At 38.3% G+C, this 12,491-nt stretch overlaps 1 protein-coding gene across 1 annotated transcript in view; it reads right to left on the reverse strand.

Annotated features, from left to right (window-relative positions):
- Window positions 1-10,939, reverse strand: part of LOC144930969 (uncharacterized) — a 58,270-nt gene extending 47,331 nt beyond the window's left edge. The window contains exons 1-6 of the mRNA XM_078858540.1: window positions 10,684-10,939; window positions 6,401-6,583; window positions 3,959-3,972; window positions 3,034-3,066; window positions 2,190-2,222; window positions 677-730 (exon numbers count right to left, since the gene is read on the reverse strand). Coding sequence (XP_078714666.1) covers window positions 677-730; window positions 2,190-2,222; window positions 3,034-3,066; window positions 3,959-3,972; window positions 6,401-6,583; window positions 10,684-10,771 — 405 coding nt within the window. The 5' untranslated portion in view covers window positions 10,772-10,939. The remainder of the gene's footprint in view (window positions 1-676; window positions 731-2,189; window positions 2,223-3,033; window positions 3,067-3,958; window positions 3,973-6,400; window positions 6,584-10,683) is intronic.
- Window positions 10,940-12,491: the final 1,552 nt, after the last annotated feature.

A 12,491-nucleotide genomic window follows, 5' to 3' on the forward strand; every position in this document is an offset into this window, starting at 1 on the left:
CTGTAGGAGAGCACAGTTTTCTTACATTTGTGCTCCTTGCAGGTGTATTTGTTTTGTGCACTTGCTACATTAAGATCATGTTGCAATTTGGAAAGCCCTGGATGTTCAACATAAATGCATATCAATCAAGGCACATGTTAGATAAGTCTGTAAGTGAAGTCCGTTTCATGAGCATAAATTAATCCAAATGGTACATCGCAAGTTAGTTGTCCTTTGCAAAGATTCATCCCTGCCATGGATTTGCAGAATTTCAAGCGCTGGCTCAGGATGGTAAATAAGAAGAAAAAAACACCGCTCCATGTTTATTTCAGTTGGAAACACCATTAACTTATTTTTGGCACATAGCACCAAATATATATATTTTAAATGTATTAAGTGTGTGAAGAGGTAGACAATATTCGCATAATTAGAAGCAATTAATATCATTCAACAAATAAAACATTCTAAATTAAATAAAACACTGTGGTTTAAACACATTTGTAGGTCACCGATCTAATGTATTTGGTCAGAATTGGAATTATAACACATTTGATGAAGGTGGTTCACCTGCGTTGGCATGAACACTATATATTTTTGTTATTTATATACTGTATTTAAGAATAGAAGATACGACATAGACTTGAATGAGCCTGCAAGGCAAATGACAGTCCTAGCACCATGGACAGCAGCCTCTCACCTTAATTCCCTTCCGTCCCCGGGGACCTCTGGGACCACCATCGCCGCTGGGACCCTATGAACAACGGTAACAGAGACAACTGTAACATCTGATTCTCATGGCGGTACCCCGGGGTACCAAATAATACAAAATGGCCGAGGCAATTAAATATTTTATTTCTGGGACACTATTTTTTCCAGGGGTGTACTTAACTCCGTGACTGGGGTACCAATCAATCCGAAATCAGTGCCACTCTGCATTGTCGAAACGCAGCCACGACGATTTCGCTGAAACCCTGAACGCTCGTAATGCACCACAGTGCATCGTGTACAGCTCGTCGAGATGAGTCGATTGCCACCTTGGCCGACCATCAACAGACTAAAAATGACTGCATCACGGACATTATGCGAGAGTCGGGATACTATGGTACCCCGGGGAACCGCCATACGGTTCAATTCTAGTATTAAACACGTCGCGATTATGTTTAATAATGGTAATGTCCTTTGTTTGTGTATATCTATATATATATAAAAGAGAAATTTGTGAATATGTGTGTCTGTTCGAAATGTTTAGCATACTTCCCAACATGCAACAAACTTGAAATTTGGTATGTGGGTAGCTTCCAGACTGTACCCAATGCAAAAAGTATAAAAATAGGGGGCGCAATAATGGATATATTTTGCACGGCAAGTGAGCCGTGACGTTACATCTGTGATGTCACCCGCATGCGGCAACGTCACGCAGTGTGCCTGCTGACGTCACGCACCCCCCCCCCCCCAACCCTCTGCGTAGGCCGTGTATTAATCCAAGACAATAATCTAAGTCTCGGGCGAAACCGGGTAGTAAAGCTAATATATATATAAAGGACAAACTTCAAAAGTCTCCACACTTTATCGAGACGGTTCTGCTTGGAACGTGTAAACCATTCGACATAGCGTTTAGTGTTTTGTGTAAGGAGCGTTTTGCCCATTCCTTATCTATACACAGACTAGCAACCTACTTGGTTGACTCCCATCAACTGGCAACCTTGCAGGCAGCTAAACATGTTTTGGTATTTAACATGGAACGAAAGCTGTGCCATCCCGCAATCCTGACTTCCAAAATACTACACGACATGCCTTGTGCCAGCATGCACAGAATGTTTAAAAGTATTGAATACTGTGACATGCGTGCAGACAAATCACGCTGCTGCCTTAGTAAAAAAGCGTGTGGAATAACTAAAGGTATGTCTGATCAAATTAATAATTGTTTTCACTGGCCTTGCACACAAAGGACAATTTGGGAATATGTTTGCGAGCATAGTGTCAACTCTGGGAGCGTAATTCTAATATTCTACACAAAAATCGTGTTATCGTTTATATTGTATTAGTTTTTTTTTAAATATTAGTTATCTATTGTTTGTTTTAGAATAATATAATATTGCATATTTTGTAGATACTGTATAACCATACCGCAATGCTATAAATGAATTGCATAATTTTCAGACTGTGTTAGTGATGTTTAAAGTGTGCAGAAATAACTGATAAATCCTTACCACTCCTCCCTGAGGTCCAGGGCGAATCGTGAACTAAAGAACAAACAAACAAAAAAGCACCATTAGTGCTCCAGTTTCAACACTCCACATATAAAAATGTGGCAACAAGGTTTATCATTGGATGCTTACACACTGACGTATGTATGTTGAAGTTCTTTCACATAGTATATAGTCGACCGTACTAATTGAATGTATATTTATAAAGAAGAATGAATTAAAAAATACTTCATAGGGGATTTGTATTTTAGACCAAAGTGGCTTTGATGCAATCCACAAACAATGTAATTGACAAATACATATTTTATTCACTAGTTTAGCCATGTAATATACATTATATGCCAGAAGTTGAGAATTACAATATTTGTTAGAGCATGTGATACATAAACTTTAGACATTTTTAGAAGTCAATTGTCTGTTTACGTAAATATATATGTAAATGTTATAATTAAAATTAGTTTTGGCAATTTACTATTGTGAAACAAATTGCAGTTTGTAGAAATCACGAAGCTGTGATTTCAATTTTGAAAGTTGGTGGTGGAGGTTAGCGTTGCAAACCAAAAGTTGGCATTATCAAGCATGAAAATAAGAATAACATTTACTGGCCTGATGGAAGAATGTTTATCTTAAAAATGTGAACAGCCTTCAAATTTTCTGAAAGTGACTTTCTGTTCACTTGTACATTAATTTGTTTGTTATTTACAAAAATAACCCTGCCATTGGATTGCAATGACTGGGCCATTGTTACGTCCTTTGACTACCAATTGTATTCTGAGTATAATATTCAATGATAAAAAAAATACACATCAACAGAGATAAGCCAGAAAGTGCGTGTAATTATACTCACTCTGGGTGGGTCTCCAGGCTGACCCTTCTCTCCCTGAGAAAAAGTAAATCAATGTGATGATCAGAATTCAACTTCATGACTATTAACCAGGTTTGGCTCAAGCCAAAAGCAATTTTCCACATCTAGATCAGGGCTAGATCTCAATCGGGTTTATAGTGGATTGCGGCCCTGTGTATCCTCATACTATATCTCTCTGATTATGAGATTGGTTAGATTTGTATTTGTTTGTTCTCAAATAATGATAAAGCCAGAGGCATGGTGTATACATGTACATCCACGAAATTCATAATCCATTTCATAAATAAAATTAGACGTTGAAAAAAACCTATTATCAATGCGTATAAATAAATGGCACTAACTTAAAGTTACATATCATGCTAATAAAACTGGTATTGTTACATGTGTTTTGTATTTAGTAGTTAAACTATTGCGCTGAAGATACTTGCAATGATTATTCAAGTTATTAATATAAACATGTAATGCGATGACTATTTACAATAACTACCATAACCAGTGCAAGGACCAAAACGTTATAATTAGTTAAGAAAGATCGCCACATGAAATATGAATGTGTTTCATGAATACAAAAAAAAATCACGGTTAAAGCCATGAGCGCATATAACATTTTAAAATCATAATGCAATCAATTCTATACGTGAATGATACATCATTGCATCTGGTGCCACTGACAAGGTAAGACCTCAATACTGTACTCTTTGCTTGACAAGCAGTTATTACAATATTTTTTTTGATGTAATCAGCAAAATATTAAATGCATTACTTGAGTATTTCCTCTATATGACCACTGTACAGCAAATTCCACGTTTCCAATATTAGAACATTTGGCTTTCGATAGCGAGGCTATTTCAATTTACTCAATTTTGTATTGCTATTTGTTTTGATACAAACTGTTAACATGACTTACTTGCGGTCCTCGGGCTGTGGAAAAAAGAAATAAAGAGATTGTTATTGGCATATTGAGAATTAAAACCGTGTCGTTATTAACGCCGTTAATGAAATACATGTAAATATATTCAATCCAAGTGGACAGACTAAAAGGATATATAACTATTATTTTCATCATCAACTGTATTCAAATGATGCCTCAGAGAAGAGCCCGAAACATGTCACTGGTTATGCCTTGTTCAAGAAAATCATACTTTTAATCAGTTTGTGTCACTATATAACCCACATCTCGTTTCAATTAGGCTGGCTAAAATATTGTTTTTTGATGCTTAATGAAATGTTTGTCAAGCTTTTTCGAAAATGTGTTTTGTGTTAGAATTATCTATAATTTAAATACCAATGTCTGCCCATCCGTAATCATTGACCAATCAGAACGCTCTCGAGGATTGTTCTGTCGTGATCACTGAAGATCTGTCATCGCCGATGTTACACTTCCCCTTGATTGGTCGGATTGGAATTTCCCACCAAACACTGGACCAATCGGTGCGCTAAACTCCGGCGTGCGAGCAAGCGAACGGGAGAGCCGCTTACATGAAGTGGTACATGTCATTTTTTTCTTCTACGTGTCATGTTTTGTTTTGGCAGCTGCTCATGTGAAGTTGGCAATGTAAAGGGGTCGATTTACTGCTCCCTGGTGTAAGTTCATCACCAATGAGTGCGTGGTTCATGGTGACTGGCAAGTAGACACCCCTCTGTGGTGAGTGTTAGTGAATGGTGAGTGATGAGTGTCAAGTGAATAGTGAGTGTCTGGTGAGTGAGTGGTGAGTGGTATCGGAATGATGTGAGCAATGCTCGCATTATACTAATCTCAGCTGAGCTGCATTGTTGATTATGATACCATAACTCAAGTGGGAGGCAAAACACTCGTGAAGCTTTCCAATATGGAAAACATAGATTATTCATATCCTATGTGAATTCGTAGGTAAATGGGATCTCACTGTAAACTATTTATCAACCCTTAAATTGATCAGCTATGTTACATTTACAGTTATCAGATACTGTCACAATGTATCGTAACAATACGCAATCCTTTGCCGTCTCTCAAGCCGTTTCTTTTACAGAATGGAGGAAAGTAATGGTTAACTAGACTTCCCTAAGTAAATATTACACACTTACATGAGAGTCACTTCGAATCTGTGACCCAGATATGGATTTGCTCATAATAGATCCTTTAATAACCTTAATTTGAAATAGTATTCCTATATAAGCTACGGTATTTCTATTACAGTTTTTGCAGGTTTTTGTTCTCAAAGCGCATGTCAAATTTCAGAAATGGTAATTGGACTAGATTGGAAATTAATAGTCATGGCTTGATAAACATTGCATAAGAAATTAATACCTTCACACCTCAAATATGAAGCAAGATCTTGTCGTCATTGGCATTTATTCATTATCTAGCTAACTCCATAGAAGAATGCATGATACATTGAGATGTGTACTACATTCTGATGATAACGGCAATATGAAGTTTAGCATTAAGAGATCATGAGCACATTGCCTCTGTAGTAAATTTCAAATCTAACAAATCGGAGTCGCAATTCAAGTTCCATCGACGTTATTTGTCATGATTTTAGAATTGAAAGTTTATATGAAACAGTACACACCTTTGAAATATTAAATGTGAAGGTTTTGTTTTGTTATGAATTAAACCTGTAATATAGAGGATGAACCACTTCGTTTCAGTTTTATTTAGATTTTTATTTATTTTAACTACTCTAGACTGCCAGTACACTCACCCAGCTTAATAACCATTGCTATAGTCTACATTCTTGACTGCCATTACACTCACCAAACTTAATAATCAGGCTACAATCCACATTAGAGATTGCCAGTACACTCACGCCGATTAAAAACCAGGCTACAGTCTACATTATAGACTGCCAGTACGCTCATCGAGGTTAAAAACCAGGCTACAGTCTACATTATAGACTGCCAGTACACTCACCAAACTTAATAACCAGGCTCCAGTCTACATTAGAGATTTCCAGTACACTCCGATTAAGATCCAGGCTACAGTCTACATTAGTGTAAAAAAAAATATTTTTTTTATTCACTTGATTTGTATTATAATAATTTTTCTATCTACGTGACTTTACCGAAATAACCAAAGAATATGAATTCCTGCAGTCACGAAAGTTTTAAGTCAAAAAGCAGATCTAGATTTAAAAGTGCATAGCTCCAGTGGCTTCCTAATATCGGAAAGAACAGCATTCCAGACGGCCACAGAAGCACATCTGGAAGCGCGTGATGCAGTGCCCATCTCTGTTATGACCCGAGTTCGTGTGATGGTTGATGCTCCTTGACGAGGTCAGCAAAGTATTGTGGTTCGTTCGTGGCCAGCGCTTTGTATGTAACGAGTGCGACTAAGATAACGTAGCACTGCGCCGCACACGTGACTCACCTTGTGTGCATACGGGGCAGCACTCGCCCTGGGGTACAATTGAGTTGGGGCAGTCAAGTTGCTCGCATGAGATCTGGTCGCACATTATGGTTCCCTGGTCACACAGGCAAATGCGGCAGGGCTCTGGCTTCCATATCGCCCGGTCTGTGTACTCTTGGCCGTCATATTCGCAGCTTCCTTCCGCTGTGATGGGACAGAGAGAGAAAAAAACAAAAGTAAAATCACACCACCATGCATGACACTTGCGTGTGTGTGTGTTAACTTTTTTTCTCTGTACACAAGTGAACATGTAAGTATTTGTTTAGCATGAATGTGGCATTTAAATAATACAATATATACTGCCAATAATTTTTTTCTGCCAGGAGTTGATCCAAATTTTGAAATTGTATGACAATTCACAAAATAACATGTTCGATTGATCCATCCTAGTTAAGGAGGCTTCTGATATGTAATACAATATCTAGCAAAAGCACACTTGGTATCAATTACATTTTGAAAAACATTGAACATGTTTGTCAATGAGGTGACACATTTCTTTGTTTATTCATAAAAGATTCAAATGTATATATGCAATCTATAGAAATTATCCTATATAATAACATAGCTAGAGAAACATGCTGCATTCAGAGATTTAGGTTAAATAATCTAAAATTTAAAGTGGTTTCATAAGGCGTACTGCCCACGAAGAAGTGACCAAAGACATAGATATGGGCTACTCATAAAATGGAATTAAATTACAATAAGATGTGCAAGAATATTCACGGATACCTCTTGGTAAACATTGCATCATATTCAAACAAGTATGCGATCTTGCAAAGTAAATGTATAAACATAGTTAACGTGATGGGTATTGCTAATCATAAACTGTATTACCATTCGTTTTTACATGAATTCAATAGTTAATAACCATTACTAACGAATACAAAAAAATCCATGAAACCTAGTGACACAACGGAGTGTCAGAGCTTTTGTGCATGGTCTATCACATGAATAGGGAATTGTCGAACGGAACATTAAAACATTTACTGACAACATTTTGACAGCATAAGTCCTATTATATAGTGAAAGCATAACAAAACTATCATTGCTTTAATAACTGTTGAAAGTATTGTTTCAGGTGTTGCCTACATTACAACCAACCGTTGACCTACGAGTAATCCCCAGTCATGATGTCTTTCCAAAATGATTGTTATATCCCGTAATATTGTCATACTTAAAAAAAAATGAAATCTTGATTTGAAGCTTTCGTGACTGCAGGAATCCATACTCTTTGGTTATTTCCTTAAAGTCACGTTTTACTACAGAAAGAGTTAGCTGGACAAAGTGACGGACTTCACAAAAACTTTACTAGGCATGCAATAGCAGGAATAAAATGTATAACATGCCACTTTTTTCAGTCGTATGATAAACGAATTGGTATTTTTTTTAAACCTCAACATAAAGATTCTGAACATTTTAACACGTAGGCTTTCGCGACCAATATCATCCATAATAGAGTTTTTTTTGGGTTAGATCACGTAAATATATAAACGTCGTACTCAGATTGTAAATGTTGTGGCTTGGTTCTCCAACACACCGGTGTGCTGTACTAGTGTCGAATTGGCATGTTCTGTTTACGTGACAACCCTTACTAGATGGCTGTGTCGGGTGGTGGCGGGTTTTAACGACACATTTATATATTTACGCGATCTAACCCAAAAAAAAACTCTATTATGGAGGATCTAAACATGTTTGTGCATTGACATAGACCTTTCAATGTTATCAAGAGTCCTTTTTTATTTATTAATGAAACTTCTTGGACTACCAAATGTCTGACAAATTTGCTAAAATTGTGTATATTTAATAACCTTTAAATATCACGTTTTTCTATATTTCTATTACTATCCCAATTAAATGTAATTGAAGTATTAATTCCTATTGTGACGAAAACAATCAGTAGACATGTGTCAATTACGAAAATATAAATTTCTACCCTGAGGAGTGTCCAATGCAATGTATTAAATGTTATTAAATGCTGTTTGGAAATGGGAATGCAGCACTAGAGTTTAAATGTTAAGTGTGGAATTGTAAACGATAATGGAGCTTATGAACAAACTAATTCCAATTTAACTTGCCTTAGCTGTTTATTTTAGGTCACTCTAAGTAAATACAAGTAACTGAACTTGGTATCCCTAGTTAGAGAGCCTGCTACACAATCAGCACAAGTGCAGAGGTGGGGATGCTGTTTAAAAATAAATGAGCAAATGTTTTTTTGTGCAAATCGCTAATTCAGATGTGATTTAAAACCTTAGAAACAATGATAAAAAAAACAAGCAATCACATGATCTGTCAAATCGTGCATATCATGTTAAACTGTTTTTAGAAAATTAGATATAATTCAATTGGGCTACGAAATCCAGATAATGCAATTTATACCCTTAGTTTTTGTCTGCTTTTTGTTCAAATTCATTTACTGTAATATTGCTTGTGTAATAGGTAATAGTTAAAATCAATAAGAAGATTACAATGTAATTATATTTCTACTTGGTTCTATGACATTTGAAAAAAGCCACATGGTTAGAGACAAGTTACTACCTAATATCACGACTCTCAAAATAATATAACTGCACTAAAATAATAATAATGCACCGAACCTTCAAGTGTGTATCATACTGATGTAAAACTGCTTTACGAAACGTATGCATTAACAGAACAGTGTTTATAGAATATCCTATTATAATAAACTCACGTATTCAAGTTATAGTACACCAATTAGACTACTGCTTGTGAAGGAAAATGTTGCTGAAAGTACGGCTACATCTGTAACTGAAATGTACTTTGAAAATAAATCTTGAAAATGATTAATTTTAAAAGGCCAGTAAAACATTTAAATAATTAGCAAATGCTGAGAAATTAAAAGACATATGGCATTCGAGTTCAGCTGATAATTCAACTCAGTCAGTGCTCATTCCTATCGGCCACTCATGTGGGGCACACGTGCATTGAGCCCTTTCTTTAATTACAGAAGCTGTCAATTCTTCGCTCCTCTGTGCCTGGCAACGCCTCCCATTGCCTCCCATTGAGTGTGGCGGGCTCCGTAGGAGCGCTGCTGCTGCCATCCTGAGTGGAAGTGTCAGCGCAGCACCACGGACAGCGCCACGTATTGCGGACACGCGGCGCGAAGTTACCGCTGAGTTCTCTCATCCACTAACCTGTAGCGCACGCGATAGGAGTGAAGTTAAAATAGCGTTTTGAAGCGTACTCTCTCTCTCTATAAAATCACGCTTTGTATTTTTAAAACGCTCTGTTCCGTGCCTCAATAATACGTCTGTAACTTGAAAGCAGGGCGTTTGATCCTCTGCCACGCGTCCAGACCACGAGGCCAAAACCGCAAGCCACATGGGGGGACGTCCTCCACCGCCTGCCTCCTCGTGGCGCAGATCTCAGATTATAGAGTCTCTCTAATACGTGACATCCATCACGCGCAACAACCTGCCACATCTGCATCGCTCTACTGGATGGTGAGATCACTACCGTAGGGCCCTTGTAAAAGTAGCCTTGGTCTGAATGATAAACACAAAACCACACGTGCCTTTTGAATCATGAAATAAAAAAATGTCCCCTCTTCGTGGATTAGAAAGTGGTTATTAGACGAAGTTACATGGCACATGTTATGTTTATCTGACTTAGCTTCGCTGGTAATAGATATGGGACCAACAACTTTAAAGTCAATTAAAGTGTCAACTGGCATTACGCTGGTGTAGGTAAACAGTTTAGTACACAGCTAATTTAGACGATGCTACTACTAGCTTTAAACAGTCCAATAATGTACTTTGGATATAAGACGTCAATTGTTTATTGCAAACCAAAACGGTTGCATGAGGAATGAAAATTGGAACTCCGTTTCAAAGCTTGCGCGATACCTGCTGCTTTCGTTTCCAAACAAAAACAAGCGTTACAACAACAAACCTATCTTCGATGTTCACATCAAATAAGCCCTGGTGACAATGTCGACTTTACACTTCACGAGTTAACTTTGAATTCGATCGCGTCGTCTATCAAACATTATCTCGGGCTCAATGGGTGCGACATTTATACCACCCACCGCATACCACCCCGCCTATAACGCACAATCTCTTCAAGGGTGTTGGGTTCAAACAATGTCGCACACCTGCGTGGGAGTTACGTCCTGGTGTGATATACAACTTAGCTCAATACTCGCAACGCAGTGTTTGCGTTGGTGGCGTGATGAGGCGTGGAGGGCACATCCATTCATTAATTGGGGGGTAGAGGGGGGCACTTACGATTTTGCCGCTGGCTGCTGACTGTGATGAAGAGCGCTTGTAACGCTGCCAGGAGCAGCAGTATCCGGCCGTGCACAAAGATTGACATGTCTAAATGTTAGACATGCAAGTCCTTGTGCGGATGGGGGACGAAAAAAAAACGCAAGCGCGTTCAAACAACGACCGAGGGAATTGACGAGGCTGCACTATGGTGCAGTCATAAAGGGGATCAGACCTTCATGCACTGCAGCCGGTCCCCGAAAAACAATTATATGCTTTACCCAAGCCCTCTTCTTACTTTTACAATATATATGCGGAGCCCCGCCTCCCGTCCAATCCACCCTCCACAGCTGATTGATCAATTCCGGGGCACCACGCCTTCGGCATGAAACCCGATAAGACTCTGCAGCGTCGGACGTTTATAAATGTACTCGCATGGACGAAGAGGCTCTACGATCGTCAGCCTATCAGGAGTGGGTGGGGAAATGAGGGGTAGTTAACAAGACAAACCCTCTGGTTGAGAATGAACACTTTTTTTTAACGGTCGTCTAATTTACACAACGTGCTTTGGTATGCACCATGCCTGGGATCCACGTCGTACGGTTACCACCTCATTCATTCATGAATGTCATCCATTGAAGACGCACCTGAACGGAGCACCAGGAGACGTTGGCTGCGACGTGGGGGAAACAAGATGTACATAAGCGTGGCCATAAAACGGCTACTTATTGTGTACACATTGTTTTTTCCGATACTCATAATATACGTAGATGTAAAGTGTCAATAGTAATTGTATTGATAGAAACACGAGACATCTTTTAGCTGACAGGTCACGTGGCATATTTTTACATGTATGGTGGTCCTGGATAAATAACTTAACTATAAAAAAATTAAGCTAAGAAGAAGAAGAAGAAAAAGCCCTGTTGTAATCTTTTATTATTCAGAGATCAATGTTACTACTTATGACATCGACAGGAAATTATCTACATGATTAAGCAAATGCAATTCATGAGCAAAGTGCAATTGCTTACATGTTACATTATCAATGTATGCAAACGTATGCCGTGTATTTCTTCTCAAATGAACGTAGGGCAGTACTGATTTTTATTGGAAGCCCTGAGTCAAGAGTAGAAATTCCACAATTATTTGGCAGGGTCAGATTTTAATTAGGATTTACAATGATGACTTCCCACAAAGTGGTGCTGATTTTATTGACCCCAGATTCACGATGGGCTGATTTGACCTCTAACCAGGATTTGAACTCATAACCCTATGATTATGGGGTGCCACAGCATCGCTCATATATAAACAAATATACTAAAGTATGGCTGATTCTATTTATTTGTATGCTTTCATCGTGCGTTTAGGTCAAAATGTCATCATAGCCATGCGGTTGATGCCAACACATCCCACCATCGCTTCCTTCTGCCAGATCTTCGACTGTTGCACTGTTGACGTCCACCCTCCAAATGTTGCTCTAGCAGTATCCTACCATCTGGCTTGAGGTTTTCACTTCATCGCCTGCACTCCTAATTCCTGCACCACCTCCCATTGCAATGCATCACCCATTACACGTGAAAGTGAAAGCACTCACTGGCAAAAAATACACAACGCTTTGCCTAATACATCACATTTAGAGTTTTGCACTAAAACATATTTTAAACTACACAATATTCTGAAGACACCCATTGCGATATTATCTGTTCCAACTATGAAAAGCCATAAGCACACCTTATGATGTATTTTACCGTCATCAGCAGGGCACCACTGCTTTCCTTTATGAAACCCCTCGCGCATAGCCTCATAAATGAATGTGCATAGACATTTGT

This window comes from Lampetra fluviatilis, chromosome 1, assembly GCF_964198595.1.
Source record: "Lampetra fluviatilis chromosome 1, kcLamFluv1.1, whole genome shotgun sequence".
Lineage (NCBI taxonomy): Eukaryota > Metazoa > Chordata > Hyperoartia > Petromyzontiformes > Petromyzontidae > Lampetra > Lampetra fluviatilis.